The sequence below is a fragment of the Dendrobium catenatum genome, unplaced genomic scaffold (genome assembly GCF_001605985.2).
Source record: "Dendrobium catenatum unplaced genomic scaffold, ASM160598v2 fragScaff_scaffold_1157, whole genome shotgun sequence".
NCBI lineage: Eukaryota > Viridiplantae > Streptophyta > Magnoliopsida > Asparagales > Orchidaceae > Dendrobium > Dendrobium catenatum.
Genome location: NW_021319619.1, coordinates 669,624 through 687,636, shown reverse-complemented (window position 1 = coordinate 687,636; position 18,013 = coordinate 669,624). Strand labels below are relative to the sequence as shown.

Genomic DNA, 18,013 nt, shown 5'->3' with positions numbered 1-18,013 from the left:
ACCTCACAGAAAGATCCTTGTCGACAGCCATGGGTTTCTTCGTCCAAGGGTACCTTGTAGACCTGGGGTGAATTTTTGTCTAAGGGGACAAATTTGAATCACCTTAGCTAATAGAGGGCTTTGTGCCCTATCGATCATATCCTATTGATTTATATCTCAAGGATTTGATGCTAGTAAGGAGCATATTGGCTCTGGCTATAACCGATATTTCGTAGTGCCATTTGGTAGCAAAACCACTCGGTTCAGAGGGCCCCGGGTCATACCCGTTTATCCTGCGGTGCCATTTGGCAGCGAAACCGTCGATTAGAATACACGTACCACATCCTTACTAGCAGGAAATTATTTGAGAATGGATCCTAGTAATATTTTCGACTAGGCATTAGCTCTATGTGAGCTGAAGTAAATTTTAATTTGTCCACCCGGCAAACTATTGTGGAGTGTGGATGGATTTTGCTTTAAGCGTTTAATGGGTTGAATTTCAATTTTAAACATTCTAGACTTGGATGATTCTTGAAATTTTTTAATTTTGGTTATCTGGGTGACATTTGAAATATATGGAATTAATCTCTCCGGTTAAGATTTGCATTCAACACGGCCACAATAGTTGAAATTAAATTACACTTATCATGCTTATCATGTGTCCTTGTGGTCGATGCACTTGTTGTAGTCTTTAGACATTTTGCTCGTAGATGGCATCTAGTTCATAAGGCAAGTCTCCTACGATGATTTGCAGGAGCTTGTGTTTGTTGTAGTCCATTTTGTATTTGTCCACAAATGACATGTGGTGTATATAGCGGATCTACTGTAAGGGATCGTAGGTACTTGCATTTACTATATATCATTCCTGAATCTCTCATTATATACCTCTTGATATTACTCAACAATATTTTGTTCTATCCGTTGTTGTTTGATAAGATCGATGTAGATGCCATACACCTATCTCTATTATTCGTGTACGGCTTGCTTGTTCAAGTGTTTATTTGCAATCGAGTTACATATCCTCCTTGCTCCTTATTGATGATCACTTGGTTTTCACTTTCAATGTAAAATGAGTCATCTTGCATATGACTTGTAATGCTCAATGGAAGATTCTTGTGCCTCCATTTTCAACTTAGGTTGTACATTCTTGTTGATCAACAATGCTTGTTATGACACGTGGGTACTTGATGCTAATCCATTAATGATTATTTGAATATTTTAGATCATTATTCAATACTTCATATTTTCCATTTCTCTCTGTACATGTCACATTAAATTCTGATTTATTGCTTGACATGTTAAATTTATTCCTTATGATTCATTTATGTCATTTATGATTTATTTGAGCTTGTTTGTGTCATCTTTCAAATCAAGCTCTTGGTCCAAGGTTGAGTCTAAGTTCAATCATAGTTCTTCGTGGTCCAAACAAATTCAAGTCTTGTATAATTCAACATTGATCCAAGTCCTTGTCCCTCGCATCTGAAGTTCAAATCAATTGTGAATTCAAGTCCCATGTTGTCTTGTAGAGTTCAAGTCCAAGTTCAAATTGAGTTCATGTCCAAGCTCAAATCAAGCTCTGCTTGGCTGAGTTTGATTCAAGTCCATTTTCTAGTTGTTCAAGCTCGAGTCCCACTTAGTTCAAATTTTGGACCCTTATTTATTCGTTGATATGGATCTAAGTTCTTTCAAGCTCACATTAAGTCCATCATTATTTACTTAAGTTCAAACTTATTTTAAATTTGAGTTCATTTAAGTCCTATTTCTTCAATCAATTCAAGTGTGGTCTATTCTTCAACCAAAATTTTGGCAGCCTCCCGGCGTCTCCCCCATTTAAGAGAAATTCTAGGATTCTGGGCTTCCCTCCACGCTAGAGTTGGTGTCGTGGGACACCGCGGCCGTAGTCCTTGTCCCCCACCACTCCAGAGAAAGGCGTGCATGGGTCTTTGGGTACTGGTTTAAAATGCACAGTTTTATATATGACTTCGCTTCGCCGTAGGCGTCGCACTGAGTTCCCTCCCCACCACCTAGAGAAAAGCGAGCATGAGTTGGTTTTTCGGTGCGCTGCTAATGTCGAAAATGAGGTTTCAAGAGATTGTCCATCTCGTCACAAGCATCGCAATTAATTCCCACCCACCACGCTAGAGAAAGGCGTGTATAGGTGGTTATTCGTCGCATTGCAAATGTCGAAACGGGGTTTCAAAGTTTAGGAATTATACATTTGCAAGTGTCGGTGGTGTTGGCATATGGATCGAGGCATAAGAGGTCAAATATTTATATTTCCTCTATTTTTTAATTATAATTAATCATAATTAATTATGATTGATCATAATTAATTATAATACAAAATTATAATTATTCTTAATTAATTATAATTAATTAAAAGTTATTATAATTAATTAAAATAATTAATTATATATAATCTTAATTAATTAATATTAATTAATTTTAATTTAAAAATATAATAATTAATCATAATTAATTAATATTAATTAACTTAAATTAATTAATTAATAATTAATAATAATTTAAAAGAAATAAATATAACATAATTAATTAATTTGATCATAATTAACACTAATTATAATTAAATAAAATTAATTATATTAAAAAAAAAACTTAATCCTCCCTTTCTCACCTCTGGTTTGGCTGATCACGGGATTTGGCCGTGGAAGTGCGCGCGAGGGAGAAAGTTAACTCCACAGTAGCGAGCTCCCGATTGTTGCTTCCGATCAAAATGTCGTAACTTCAGTTCCAACAGGAAGGGAAAGTCGCCAAGTGAGCGAAGTCGAACTGCCACGGAGGAGCCGAAGCCGATCAGCAACAGAGGAGCCGGAGAAGCGACGCAAGGGAGAAAGTTCTTCACGGCTGGCGAGCTCCCTGTTGTGACCTCCGATCAAAAGTATCGAGTTGTACCGAGTTGTAGAAAAACTCGGTACAACTCGGTATTTGTATATTTTTTGTGTTCACATAGCGGTATTTCTCATTTTTGCAAAGCAATACCGAGCAAATACCGAGCAATACCGAGAAAATCGCGAACATAGCATTCCCGGGTTCCGCTCCGGGTCAAGTCGTCGGGCCGCGCGGTAAAGAGTAAAAGCACGTGGCGACATGTTATTGGTGGCCGAACGTACCTCTACGTCAGGTCAGAGGAGGTAATAATTGTTCCAGCTTTATTGGACTTGGCCGAAGAAGCACGTGTGGGGGAAAAAATTACCTTCACAAACAGCGAACTCCCTTTATTGCTTCCGATCAAATGTGTGTAGCTTCCGATCCGACAAGAGGGATGTCGTCGAAGGAGGTCAAGTCGAATAACCACGAAGAAGCCGAAGAAAAGTGAGGAAGGGAGGACGTTACCTTCACTGCGACCAGGCTCCTATCAATGCTTGCAATCAAAATGTTGTAGCTTCCGATTCAACAGTAGGGAACGTCGCCGAAAGAGATAGAGGACGCTGACTGGGGTGATTGGCTTGGAGGATGATGCGGCTAGGTAGGGAGGAAGCTCTTAAATCGCTCAAATGGAGACTCCGATCAGAATGGAGGAGGATTAGCAAGAGTTTTGCGTGTCGTGTGAGAAGAGGAAGGCTCGTGAGCGAGCCGAAGTCCCGGAAATAAGAGCTTCGCCCATTCTCATTTTAAACGCGACGGGGGTTGTTCAATCGAGGCAAATGCATGATATATGCATATCCTGCTTTGAAATGGCGTCGTTTGCAAGGGATAGGGGACACTATAGCAGGTGGCGTCGGCAGAGACAGGTGATGATTTAGGCGATTTTTTTAATTCTATTATTCTTTTATTTTTTTATAACATAGGTCGACAGTACTTTTGTTAGAGTTCATGTATAAGAATGATTAAATTGTACATTGCTTTGAACTAATATTCTATCTTTTTAAACTAATAAATTTAATAAACAAAATTTTTATAACTCCCAATATCGGTCTTAGGGCTCGTTTGGCTACCACCCGCCGTTTGTTTAATTCGGTAGAAGCGGAGTGTAAAAAAAACGGAGTTTAAAATAAAATTATTTAAAACAACGGGAAGTTGTTTGGTGGATTCGCTGGATCTCAGTTCTCCGCTCTACTCTAGAAATGATAAAAGACAAAATTATCCTCTTATTTTAATTAATTATACCCGGATCTCAAATGCTGAAATTCTGCCCAACATGATATTTTCGGCTCCAGATCTGATATTTCACTTCGAAACTACTTAACTTCCTATATCACAAACATCTATGATATATATATTTACTTCATTTCTCTGTTTAGTATGTGTTTAACAAAACATTTTAAAATATTTTTTTTCTTGAAATACACTTTTTACAATGTCTATTATACTTATTATAAATATGATAATATTACGAACACCATTAAACTATCTAGTTTGAGTAAATAAGAATCAACTTTTTAATATAACCACACATCATATACTAATTCATTTAAAAAACATTAATTTTTTAAAACTCATTTTGTTCTCAATCACACAAACACAAATTCTAACAAATTTAACAAGCAACTTCAACCTTCATAAGGTTTGTCAAGGTTATCTTCTTCAACTTCTACATTTTCATCATCATATCTCATCTACACACCTGAAATATATATACAAAAAAATTATTAGTCCTTACATACTTCATCATTAATAATTAAAGAAAACAAACAACACGATTTTTCTATAATATTAAATTTTGAAAACAAATATTAAGATAACTATACTACCTATTAAAGTTGTACAACTATTTCGCGATATTATCTCTACCTTCTTTCATCTCAGTAACACCTTCACCATCAGTCTGTTCTTCAACACAAACATTTTCTTCACCTGATTTTGGCACTCTGTCTAGACTACAGTCAGAAATATCAAAATTTTCATCCTTCTCATACTCATCAAAATCAGGATCGACCCGTGAGTTATGTCTTCGTATAAAATTATGCAATGCCATTGTACCTATAACTATTTGATATTGTTTCTTCAACGCGTAATTTGGCATATCATGTAGAATTCTCCATTTTTTTTCCACACACCAAATGTACGCTCAATGATACTTCGTAATGAGGAATGTCTCTTATTGAATACTTCCCTGTAACCCCTTATTGGTTGACTTCCTTGAGCAAAATCTGCTAAATGATATCATGTATCTGGGTAAGGCCTCAGATATCCTTTTTTCAGAGGATAAGCTGGATCAACTAAGTAATATTTACCTGTACATAAATTTACAATAAGTTAATACATACAATATTACATATTTAAAAAAAACTTCCATTATTTATAGATGAATAAAACATACCTGTTGGCGGTTTTGGAAAATTAAATTTAGAATTTGTCACAGCATGTTTAAAAATGCGAGCATCATGTGCAGAACCTTCCCATCCTGCTGAAACAAATGTAAAGCACATGTCGAAATCACAAGTAGCCATTACATTTTGAGTAGTTTTATGATGCCGTCCTATGAAAGGAATTTGATCTTCCACAGGAATTCTTGCATCAACATGAGTTCCATCAATTGCCCCAATACAATCTCTGAAATATGGCATATACCTCATATCCCTTCGGATCTACACTGGAATATTCTAAAATTTCTTATCTTTAGGTGAAATAATTTCCAATGACAGTCCTGATAAAGCTTCAAGTCCAACACAAAAGTATCTACTTATTGTTTCTGTAGAATGTTGGAATCTTTCGGATGTTGATCGAATGGATTCATTTTTCCCTAAAATGAATAAAGTTATTGCAAGAACTTCTCTAATGTTTGTCCTGCGTGATCCATATATGTCCTGTTTTTCTTCAAGCAAACATACCAAGTCGTTGAAAATAATCTGGGACATTCTAAAAATATTGTGAAATCTAACTGGATGCCCGAGCAGTAACTCACTTATCCATTTATCTCCAGTTTGGTTAGACCTCATGCATGGTTTTTTATTTAAGTACAATGAGTAGTAATCGTACATTAGAAAGCTTGAGCCTAACACTATATTATTAAATTGAAAAATTGTCTTGTTCTCGTTATCTGAATATACTTCTTCTTCTTGCTCATCATTTGAACTGTTTCCACTATCGGAAGACATTGGTTTTCTGTTTACATAAAAAAAGCAAAATTTACAAACAATTCAATCTTTATTGACATCTGATGATTGTAGTTTGTATAGAGAAAATAACTGATTCAGCAACAATAACAAATAAATTTCTTACAAGTTGATGGGCCAACAATTTGTATTCTTATAGGAATCATTTTTTTATATACTTATTGTTTCTGTAAATTGGCAATGAAGAGATCAGAAAACAATTCGTATTCTTGTAGGAATCATTTCTTTTTTTCAGTAGCTTTGATGTATTACTTACATAATGTCTGCATTACCTATTTAATAAAAATTAAATACGGCTCAAATTTGGGGTAATTGAGAGAAAATATAAACTCAGCAGAAGCTGTTCGTGTCCATACTTAAAAGAAACACGACGAGACAATCAATATTCGCAAAGGTAATCATGCTAAGTTACAGAAAAATTAAACTAGACGAGACAATCAATACTATAAACTGCTTTGCCTGAAGACTGTTCATGGTTAAGTCCGATTTTTTTTTTAAATAACTTAGATGCATATGAAAAAAACAAAGGTAATCATGCTAAGTTACAGAATTTATAGGTTTTGATAAGGTTATCAACATATTAAAAAAACATGTGGTAATATTTGTTAATTCGGAACAGAAGAACAAAAGGTAATACATATCCAAATAAAAGATATTTCTATAGAAGTCTAATTTGAACTTTTGTTGAAGCATCTTCGAAGCCACCAAACTTTTCGCTCACTTGGGATTCCCATAAAACTCTCTCTACTATTTCTATCTTGTAAGTACTCAATTGCAAAAGCATATAATTCCAAATCATCATATATTTCAGGTATGGCTGATATCTCTGCGACCGCATCAAGTATTTTAACAGTTCTACGCTGTGACGTTGAGGTTGCTATAGTAGAGCTTACTGATTCCACAGCTTTAACTAAACTTTCAATATGATTTAGAAATAGTTGCTTCCCTGCTAACCTAACTGGTTTAACTCTCTTCCTTTTTAGTAATGTGGTTGAAGTTTGAGATCTTTGGAAAGCTGTTGGAAATATAGCATCTTCTTCGTGACCTACTTCCGTATGTGGGTCATCATCTTGGAAGTCCTTTTCCTCGGATGAATTGTGATGGTCATTACTTACTTCGGAGGGTAAAACCCCAGAGTTTGGAATCCATACATTATTTCCAGTTGCGACAATGCGACTGAACATAATTTCAAGTTTTTGTTCGAGTTCTGGTGGTATTCCGTTGAACCTAAACTTTCTTGCTGCAGGTATGACCTACATAGGTGAAAACATTTATGTATTAAACCTACATAGATTATCATGTGATATGAATGTATTTCAACAATTTTTACTTAGTAATACCTATATTTTATCATTCCACCATTCATTAGAAGCATCTATGGTTCGTTTTATTGGATTCCACCCTAATCCAGTCTCCCCACGCAACAACTCTTTCCACAACTTCCAATCCTTCTTCAAATGATCCCACTTATTCTTTAGTTGTGTACGATCATACGATCGTCCAGTGCGTGAATTAAATTTTGTCATAAGGTTTGTCCAACCTTCCTTATTGAAATGGGTGGAAGGTCTATTACCCAATTCAATTTCTTCTATACATAAGTCACAATAGAGTAATGTGTTATTGATATCCCATGTCGCAGGTGGACCACATTCTCTTTGTTTCGCCATCTACATATTCCAACATCTTAGAGATAAAAAATACATAATAAATATATACTAAAAATTATAAAAATTTACAAATATTTTTATATAATTAAAACGAAGGAAATTCTGTTTTATAGTTGTGCAAGATAATTATAAATTTTTAGTTTAGACATCAAAATTAAACTGATAACTCAGGTATTAAATGTAGTGTTGACATGGTAATTTGGTATTAAATTAAACTAATAACTCAACTATTAAATTAAACTGATAACTCAGATATTAAATAATTAAAATAATATTTGTTTACAAATGTGTACTGTTGACATAGTTTTTGGAAGATTAATGGAGAACACTTAGGATTCTGTTCATACGAATGTATCCACGAATTTTTTTTGCACAGTAATTAAGTAGGAAGGTCGACATACCTGTTTGTTGCCTTGAATCGACGAAATGGAGAAGGGTTGAAGTGGAAGCAAGGTCGACAAATCTGTTCGGTTCGAATTAGAGCAGAAATGGGGGAGGACACTGCAAAACAGGGAAGGAAGAAATGAGGAGGAAGAGAAAATCGCTGAAGAGGGACGTGAGGGCGACGTGGGAAAGTGCAGGGTAAATTCGGTTTATTCCTCTCAAAACTCAGTTATTGGACGCTAACTGCTGCCTTTTTTTACTTTTGAGATCGGTATTAATACGGAGAAGTTGGATAAGTTATTTTACAAACGGAGGCTAACCAAACGAGGGAAAGGAACTGTTTCCACGGATGCAAAACGAAAACGGCATAAATTATGAAAAACAAACGCGGCCTTAAGCCTGAGAAAAAAAAAATGAAATTATGCCCGACTCCACTAGTGGTTCTCATAGTAGAAAATTGCAGAATTCTAATATACATGGAAATTTGTAGCATTCTGAAATCAACTGTAATGCTCCCTTTTTATGTTCCTGTGAAGAGGCTGAAATTTATGAAAAAAATAGATAATCTTTTAAGTTTTGGTTTGGGCTTTCTGACTATATATATATATATATATATATATACACACACAGACACACAAACTCATTTGTCACATTGTGATTGGATTCTACACGTAGAGCTGTCTGTTGAACAATTTCTCCTCTTTTAAAATTCTTTATACAAAATAAATGGCTGTCCATGAATGGGGTCTAAAACGGTCAAATTGCAACTTAGGGTCTAATAGTCAATTATTTCTACTAAGTGCCTAAATCGAAATGGCCTTTCGTTTTCACCATTTAGGATTAAAATTGCAAACCTAGTGAACTTTTATGGGACGAGAACGGCACAACCCCAGAGGAGCATGAAAATAATATTGTCTAACAGTCAGAGAGGCTGCCTTCAAACTGTTTTATGAATAAAAAATAATAGCATGGCAACTTGGTTAACTAATTTACAGAAATTGGACAAATCATCGTGCATTTATTTTATTCTATGATAAACAGCTTCACAAATTTGAAATTGACACATTGAAGTTTTCTTGATTCCTTTATACTTTGGTTGACTGTTCATGTTTTGCTAGTGAATTTAATTTAATAAAGCCCTTTCGTAAATTATTTTTCTTTCCAATCTGAACCAGCCCATTGTACGATGAAATCATCTTACTTTGCCTGGATCTTGGAGAAGTAGATGCGGCCATTGCCATTGTTGCTGACATGGAAACTAGTGGAGTTAAGGTTCCAGACCAAACTTTAGACAAGGTGCTGTCTGCTCGGCCGGCTACTGGCTCTTCCACAGATGAGCCAACAGTGGAGCAATAGAAGATTGGTCATCGTGACAATGGTTTCTGGTCGGTAAAGGAAACTATGGAAAATTAAAATTGATTTTTAATCTTGTTTTCACAAGGCATGATGCAATTTGGTGAAAAATATGGTTTTTGCATGGAAATTTCAAAATATGTGTATGCCAAGCACCAGAACTACTGGCTAAAACTAGAAATATTGCTTTGAATTTGCTAATTTGTTTATGAATTGACTATAGTGTAGATATGATTAGTGATGATATTTTTTTTTTTGTACATCATTGGTGAGATAATAAACTGACAATACACTATAAATGCTCAGTTTTTTTTTTTTTTAGATATGATTGCTAGTAGCACTGATTTTTGCTTAATTTATGATGATTGAATGTGATGATTGTGATATAAGGAAGCCAAATCATGCTATTAGAGTTTTGATCCACATTTTTTCACAAACGTGATATGTCAAAACATTGTATTTAGATCTAATAATGGATTTGTGGATGATTATTTGCTTCTTACTTGTATAGGAGTGTAAATGAGCACAGTTTGAGAGCTGGTTGTATGTTCAAGTTTAGCTCGTTCAAAATTTTCTTTATTTGAATTTGGATTTTTGTTTTACATTGTTCATTATGTTCATGATCGATTTATATTAATAAAAGTAGGCTTGCTCTGCTCGTTAATCTTAAATTTGTTCAAATTATTAGAATAATTTACAATTTTGTGTATAGATTTACACTAAAATAATAGAACAAAACAGAAATAATAATCATTATTAAAAATATATACTTACAATAAAAATATCTAACTCAAATTATACAATAAAAAATCACTTAACTAACAACTTGTTTGGTGGTCTTTCCGATTAGAGAGTAGCTAGTGAGAGAAGCTCGTGGAGAATTTTGAAGGAAATTTGTGGTTTTTCAAATATTTCAAAATCCCGCTTTTTTGGCGGTCTTTTCGTCATAGCTGGTGGCGGCGATAGCGATCACTGATGATTGCCGGAAACCTCCTGGAAGTTCGTCCCCTCAAGTTGATCAATCCTCTGTTCATTTTAAGCCTTTCAATGGTGGAATTCAGATCAAGGAACCTTCAATGGTTATTCAGCAGAAATCTCCTCCTGTTATCGGGAAAGGAAAGGATTTGGCTATTTATGATTCTGTTAAATATCCACCAAAATTGATTGGAGTTAAATCTCCTTTTAGTAAATCCAATGACATTGAAGCATCTTCATCTTCGGAGATGAAAATTTATGTAAACAAATTTTGCAACGTTAATGCCAATTCACTGGTTCAGGAGAATATCGTCTCCTTTTCTGAGAAACTTAAGGAAAATATCCCAGATGTTTGCAATATTGCCGCAGAAGGAAAGGAAAATTTGAAATCAGTCAAAGATCATACTACCAATCATTGGGTCAGGAAACCCAACATCAAGGTGAATTTCATTAAAGATGATTCTCATATTTCTGAAGACGGGAAGGCCATTTTGCTCAATGAATCAAATATTAAAATGAATTCTGAAAAACTCCAAAAATCTTTGGTTGTTATGGTTTTTGGAAAGAGTCTTCCTTTCAATTTGATTGCCAGTGAACTCAGGAGGCAATGGAATTTTATTAGGAAGTTTCATATAACTTCAATCGGACTTGGATGGATTTTATGTTCTTTTTATGAAATGGAAGGAATGGAAAAAATTCTAGAAGGAGGCCCTTGGTACGTTAATGATCATATTGTGGGATTAGACAAATGGTCCCCAATGTTCTCCCCTTCATCCTTTAAAGGTTTGACTGCTCCATTTTAGGTAAGGTTCCCTCACCTTCCTTTAATGTGCTGGAATGAAGAAAATGTTTCGAGAATAGCATCTATGGTTGGCCTTCCTTTATGGATTGACGGCAATATGTTTCAGTGGAGCAAAAGAGAGTATGCTAGAATATGCATTCGCATGGCTCTAGATCAACAATTCCCTTCAGGAGTTTCGGTGGAAGGATCTTGTGGTCGGTTTTTTCAAAAACTGGAATATGAGAAGGTATCTACATTTTGCTTTAAATGTGGTAAGGTGGGACATCTTTTGGAAGATTGTAAGGAAGTGAATTCCTCCAGCTCAATGAAAGATTCTGTCAAAGAAAGTGTTGAGGTTGAATCAAATGCTATTCCTCCGGTAGATGGAAATAAGGATTCTTATGGTCCTTGGACAATGGTCATGAACAGCAAAAGAAGGAGATTCTTGCCTAAAAATGGAATGTTCAATCAGTATGCTTTCAAGCCCAACAAAACAAAATCAGTTTTTATCAGGAAAACAGAGCTTAATAAAGAAACATAAGTGGATCATTCAGTTATTGTTAATCCTGTCTCTAATATAGAATCAATTATTGAAGCTGTGCATGTAAAAGTAGTTGATATAAATAACTCAACTGGAATTATCAGCGAGAAGTCAGAATTGATAAAGGAGAATATTGTGTTGGCTGCCATTAATCATGCAAATCCTGTTTTTGAGAAGTTAGGTTGTTTAGAAAAACCTACAGAAGTTAATAACAAATTTAACATCCTCAATTCTTGTAGTGAAGGAGAAGATGTTTTTCCTGAAAATGTTTCTAATGAAATTGAAGAAGGAGAAGTATTACCTGAAGATAAACCAATTGAGGTTTCAGCTCCAGTAAAAGAAGATACATAATCTGTTAAAGCAAAGGTGAAGCTTCACAATGAACTCAAATCATTGGGCAAGGATAACATAATTTCTCAAAGAAGGAAAGGTGAATTGAACAAGATGAATAAAAATGGAAGCAATCCCATTTTTTAATCACCAATGACTTCCATTGCATTTTGGAATTGTAGAGGGGCTAGAAAGAAAGAAGCCTCTCATTAGTTGAGGGAATTTGTTAAAGAATTTGATATTTTTCTTTTTGGTTTAGTAGAAACCAAGATTTTTTTAATTGACAGGAATGAAATCAACTCCTTGATAGGAGTTAACTTGGATTATTTCAGTCTTCCAGCTGAAGGAATGTCAGGCGGCATTTTGATTTGTTGGGAAAGAACTTTTGGTCTTTCTCCGTGATTCATGCTTCTTCACAAGTGGTAGTGGGTATTTTCAAAAGTACAAGCAAAGGTGAATGGCTAGTGGCAACAGTTTATGGAAGCAAAGAAGTGTACAAAAGAAGGAATTTATGGGAAATTCTGGAATCTTTCTCAGACACACATCTCCCTTTTATCATGGGAGGGTATTTTAACTGTGTGTTAGCTCAAGAAGAAAAAAGAGGCGGCAAGAGGTTTGTGTTCTCTCAAGGACCCCAAGATATGAATTTGTTTATGAGCAAGTGTGATTTCCAAGATACTGGTATTATCGGACCAAAATTCTCTTGGTGTAACAATAAGAAAGGAGGAGGAAGGATCTTAGAAAGATTAGACCGGTGTCTTCTAAATTCTATTGCGTTGTCAATGATTCCACCTACTGTGGTTCGTCACTTGGGGAGAATAGCTTCTGATCATTGTCCAATAGTAATTAAAATCTTTAATAAAGGTTTTATTAAGAAGAAACAAATTCAATTTGAAGAAATTTGGGCCTCTTTTCTAGCATCTTACTCTATAATGGCAAGCTCATGGAAAAAATCTGCAGGAGGTGATGATGTTCAAGTTCTGAATCTGAAGTCAAAAAGAGCTCTGAAGGCTCTTTTCTACTGGAGTAAAGCAAAACATTCCAATTTGAATAAACACAAGGATGAACTCAAGGAAGAGATCTTAAAACTGCAAGAAAAAGAGGCTTATTATGGTATCCTATCAGATGGAAAAATCTGTCTTCTTAAATCTAAAGTTTTAGATTTAAATTCTACATTGGGTAGACTTGGCACTTGGTGGAGACAAAGAGCTAAAGTCAAATGGATGAAAGAAAGTGATTCTAATTCTAAATATTTTCATGGGATTGCTACAGCTAAGAAGAATAGCAATTTTATCAACAAAGCAAAATTGAAGAAGTTATGCTGGATCATTTTAAAGGGAAATGGAAATATAGAAGATGTAAACTTTCTGGTTGGCCGGAATTCATGGAAACTCTGGGAGATGAAGACAGGAGCTTTCTATTGGCTGATTTCACAAGAGAAGAGCTGGAGTCTGTTATCCGACAATTGAAAGGTAATATTGCTCCTGGACTTGATGGCCTTTCTTATTCTTTTATTAAATGTTATTGGAATATCATTAAAGAGGAGGTGTGGAAAGCTATTTGTCAATTCTTTAATTCTGGTGTTATGAGCAAAGATTGGAACGATACTGCTATTGTGCTTATTCCAAAATTGAAGAAACCCATTATTCCTTCAAATTATAGAGACCAATAAGCCTATGCAAATCTTTTTACAAGATTGTAGCAAGGTTGTTATTGAATAGAATGATGGTCTTTATTCCTAAATTGATTTCTAAAAATCAAGTAGCCTTTGTTAAAGGTAGATCAATTTCTGATAATATTTTGCTTTCCCAATAGATCTTTAATAAATTTAGATTCTCTAAAGCAAAAAAAGGATTAATGGCTATCAAAGTGGATATGGAGCAAGCCTATGATTGTATGGGATGGGAAACTTTGAAGCAAGTTTTAAATTTACTTGGGTTTCCTTGGAAATTCTCAAACTACTTAATTCAATGTGTAATTGGTACGAATTACACTATTATTATCAATGGCAATTATATAGAATTTATTGAAGCAAAATGCGGTTTTAGGCAAGGCTGCCCATTGTCTCCGATTTTGTTCATCCTCTGTTCCCAGATTTTAAGTGAAGCTTTCAACAAAAAAGTCAATAATTTTGGCATCAAAATTGCTACAGTTGGGGAAAAAATTAATCATTTGCAATATGTAGATGATTCTATCTTCTTTTTTGAAGCTAACTATAAATGTACCAAATCGATTTTGAAGATATTGAAGAACTATAGCAGATGGACGGGTCAAAAGGTAAATGCACAGAAATCGTCTATTCTGTTTCGGAAATCAGTTGGAAAATGTAGATCCAAATCTCTCACTAAAGTCTTGGGCTTTAAAGAAGTAAAGGAACTGAATTATCTGGGAGTAAAAATGGATTTGAGAAGACTTTCAAAGACTGGTTTTCAGTATTTGATTGAAAAAGCTTTGGAAAAATTATGTAAATGGAGTAATCGATCTTTATCTTTATTTGGTAAGATTCTTCTCATCAAATCAGCTCTTTTAACTCTACCAATTTTCATTTCTACTCACTCTTTAGTACCAATGGGAGTTCTAAATGACTTAGATAAATTGAGTAGAGATTTTATGTGGAGGAAATTTGACAAAAGCAAAGGTCTTCATTATGTTGATTGGGGAATGTTATGCAAGAAAAGAAGATGGGGAGGACAAGGAGTGATATCTGCAGTAGAAAAAATTGGTCTGTGGAGGGCTAAATTTGTTTGGAACCTTATTTCAAAACTGAACTCGTTGTTGAATAGAAATCATATTGCAAAATACAGTGAAGATTTCTGGAATTCAGATAACTCTTATGGAAGATCTTCAACTTGGAAGATCTTCATAAATGGAGCTAAATCCTTGAAGAAAATTATCAGGTGGAAAATAGAAAATGTCAATAAAGTGAACACGTCTAAGGATATCTGGTTATTAAACAAAAAGCATTGAGCTTTGGCCAACGTTTGTGGCAGAATTTAAAGATGATCAAAGTACACTAAATGCTTTTTTCCAAGATGGTTGCTGGGACATTTTGAAATTAAAACAAGTTTTTGGTGAAGAACTTGTTAAATTGATCATCAATATCCCCATTCACAAAGAGACTGCAGCAGATATGAGGGAGTTATTGTTCAAAATCTCGGGTAAAACAATTTCAGGCATGATTACAGAACAATGCAGTAACAATGAAGTTGAAGACATTTACTGGAAATGGTTAAGAGACCTTAAATTAAGCCGAAGAGTGGAATTGTTTTGGTGGAGACTAAATCATAATGCTATTCATTCTAATGAGTTCTTGATGTATAGAAGACTTATTAACTACAATGGTTGTCCAAGAGGTTGTGGTAATGTGGAAAATGTTGAACATATAGCAGTCCAATGTTCCTTCCTTCACAAAGTTATTGAAAATATTAATAAGTGGGGATATAATTTACCGGTTTTCTCCAGCCTAGATATATGCTATAAGGAATTGCTCTTTATATCCAAATCTAACCCTTTTATGGGTAATTTATATTGTACAGTGGTATTTTATACTTGGAAAAGCAGGAGCAAATTGATACACGATAGCAAAGAAGATAGTGTCAATTTTATAGCAGCTAATGCAATCAGTTTGGCCTCTTCTTCTAATTCCTTTAATCTAAAGTCGGTCAACTGGGATTCTAATCGGCTTAGGCTGAATTCAACTACTTGGAATCCCCCTCCAACCAATTGGATTAAATTTAATGTTGATGCTGCTCTTCATAGTTCTTATAAATTTGGAATTGGCGGAATCATAAGAGACTGTAAAGGTAGATTTTTATTTGCCTTTGGATTTAAAGCCATTCACTGGGATTCTTCGGTTTTGGAGCTGGAAGCAATTCTATCTTTGAGGAAGATTATTCAAGATTGGATGTATGAAGCAAAAGGCATTATCATAGAAGGAGATAACTTCAATGTCATGAAGTTTGTGAAGGAATTGCTTTGCAAAAAGGATTTCTATAAAGATGGAACCATTCAAGGTGAATTTTTCTTCTTAAGAAATTTTAATTAAATTATTATTCAAGTTGTGAATAGGGAGTGCAATAAGTTAGCGGATTGTTGTGCTAACATTGCTATTGATGATGATTTCATTTGGGATAGTTTAGATTGCAATAAGGTTCCTCCTATATTCTTTAACTTGTTAAAGGAGAAATGTGACAAGTGTTCCTTGTCATAGTCCGTTTTGTTCTTGACTTCTTTTAACAATATTGCTTCTAGCATTTCTTAAAAAAAAAAAAAAGTTATAAATATGTTGCAAAATTACAGTCAACACTAAATTTTGATAGATACTCTCTAGTCACCAGCTTCATGTGACAATGAACTGAGTAATTGCAAGGCCTTTTAATTCATATTATAAAATGAAATAAATTTAAAAGTTGTGTAAATTGTGAAGTTATTAACAAAATATTTTATCAATTACCATGCTTTTTCAAGTAGATCACATCTAAAATATTTATTCAATATATAGAAGCATAAATTAAATCTCAAGTTTAAATTTCTTTTACATGCATAAAACATCGATAGAGGACATTTTGAATTTATTTCTCAAGCAATAAAATGCACACCATTAATAAGTTAATGATAGTCAAGTTAAATTAATAATCATTGCCCATTTGTAAATCTCCAAAATGTGTATCCAACTACCATTCAATACCAACAGTGGAGTTGAAAATAATAGCGAAAGGGTGCAATTCTCCAAAATGGGCTTTCAAAATTGAAAACAATGGTAAGCAAATCTCTGGGCTCCAACATCAAACTAACTGTCAAATCTAAAAATACAGCATTCGAAATCCAGCAAAAGAAAAAATGTATAGCATCCAAAATAGTGGTAATATATAAAGATTTTGTTTGGGACAAGTCTTCTTACTATTTTATAAATAATTTTTCTGTATAAAAATTTCAAATAAAAAAAAATTGTATAAAAAATTTATTTCATTAAACAATAAGAAAACTATCTCAAACAAAACCTTAAATTAAGGAAGCTATATCCGATAGTTACAATAGATTATTTCAGCATCTAATGCTCAAGTAATTATGAGACACGGACGGTCAAAATTCAAATCGAGTGAACGAAATCAAATATCCAGCATTCATACCCTCTAAATATAACGAAAGCGAACATTCAAAATGAATACAGCATTGATACGTCATCACAAAATTATCTTGATTGGGCACGAATCTCGAGGCAAAATCAGTTCGGAAACTTCAAAAATTAATTTTGGGAGCATATGAACTCCGATTTCAGCGAGCTTATAGTCAAACTGAGCGTCTCGAAAATACAAACCCAACGATTCCAAGATCAACCCAATCCGAGCCCAAATGAGTCTGAATCAAGGGTTCAAAGCGCTGTTGGAAGGTTCAAACCGCAATTTGAGTTACCAAACGGTCTCCGATTTTGACGAGCTTATACTCGAATCGAACGGCTCGACGAGACGAATCCGACGAGCCCAAGATCATTGAATTCCGACATCATTAAGGCCTTCAAATGACCAACGAACAGTACACGGTCAAAGAGTTCAGCAACAACCCATAACGGAATTTTTTGGACCCAAATAGCAAAAAAAGGCCTCTTACACGAGTGGGCCCCACCTAAGTCGGTGGCAGCGAACCGACTCACGAAAATCGCGCCGATCCGCGGACTCTTCACGCGGATCGCTGCCAGCAGCGCAGCAGCGTGCCAGCCACGCGGAAGGCCGGCCGGCGGCGGCTAGGCGGCAAGCAGCTGCAGCAGGCAGCGCAGCAGCGGAGCGGGCCCAGCACACAGGCCGCGCACCGGCGGCGCAGCCACCAGCCGCAGGCGCACAGCCCAGCCGCCACGGCGCGGGCGCGGTCCAGCCCCAGGCGACGCGTGGGAGCAGCGCGCGGGCGGTTCCGCGCGGAGGCGGCGGCGGCG

The 18,013-nt window shown here is 35.2% G+C and overlaps 2 protein-coding genes and 1 long non-coding RNA gene across 9 annotated transcripts in view; 2 read left to right on the top strand and 1 right to left on the bottom strand.

The window, feature by feature from the left end:
* The window catches only part of LOC110093673, a 162,018-nt gene extending 152,237 nt beyond the window's left edge, over positions 1-9,781 (top strand). For all 6 annotated transcript variants that reach the window (XM_028698830.1, XM_028698829.1, XM_020818633.2 and 3 more), the window contains one exon: positions 9,283-9,781. In XM_028698830.1, the coding sequence (XP_028554663.1) occupies positions 9,283-9,463 (181 nt within the window). In that variant the 3' untranslated portion in view covers positions 9,464-9,781. The remainder of the gene's footprint in view (positions 1-9,282) is intronic.
* On the bottom strand, positions 4,377-8,620 carry LOC110093674. 2 transcript variants are annotated; one of them, XR_003702149.1, is made up of 4 exons: positions 7,397-8,620; positions 5,261-7,309; positions 4,692-5,174; positions 4,377-4,564 (listed from the first exon to the last, which is right to left on the bottom strand). It is a non-coding gene; the product is annotated as an uncharacterized LOC110093674 (long non-coding RNA). The 2 variants fall into 2 exon arrangements; XR_003702148.1 differs by lacking the exon at positions 7,397-8,620 and having other exon boundaries at positions 5,261-7,382.
* A 5,481-nt stretch (positions 9,782-15,262) lies between the features above and the next one.
* On the top strand, positions 15,263-16,132 carry LOC110093671. Its single transcript, XM_020818631.1, has one exon. The coding sequence runs from the start codon at positions 15,263-15,265 to the stop codon at positions 16,130-16,132; it is 870 nt and encodes a 289-aa protein (XP_020674290.1).
* The last annotated feature ends 1,881 nt before the right edge of the window (positions 16,133-18,013 follow it).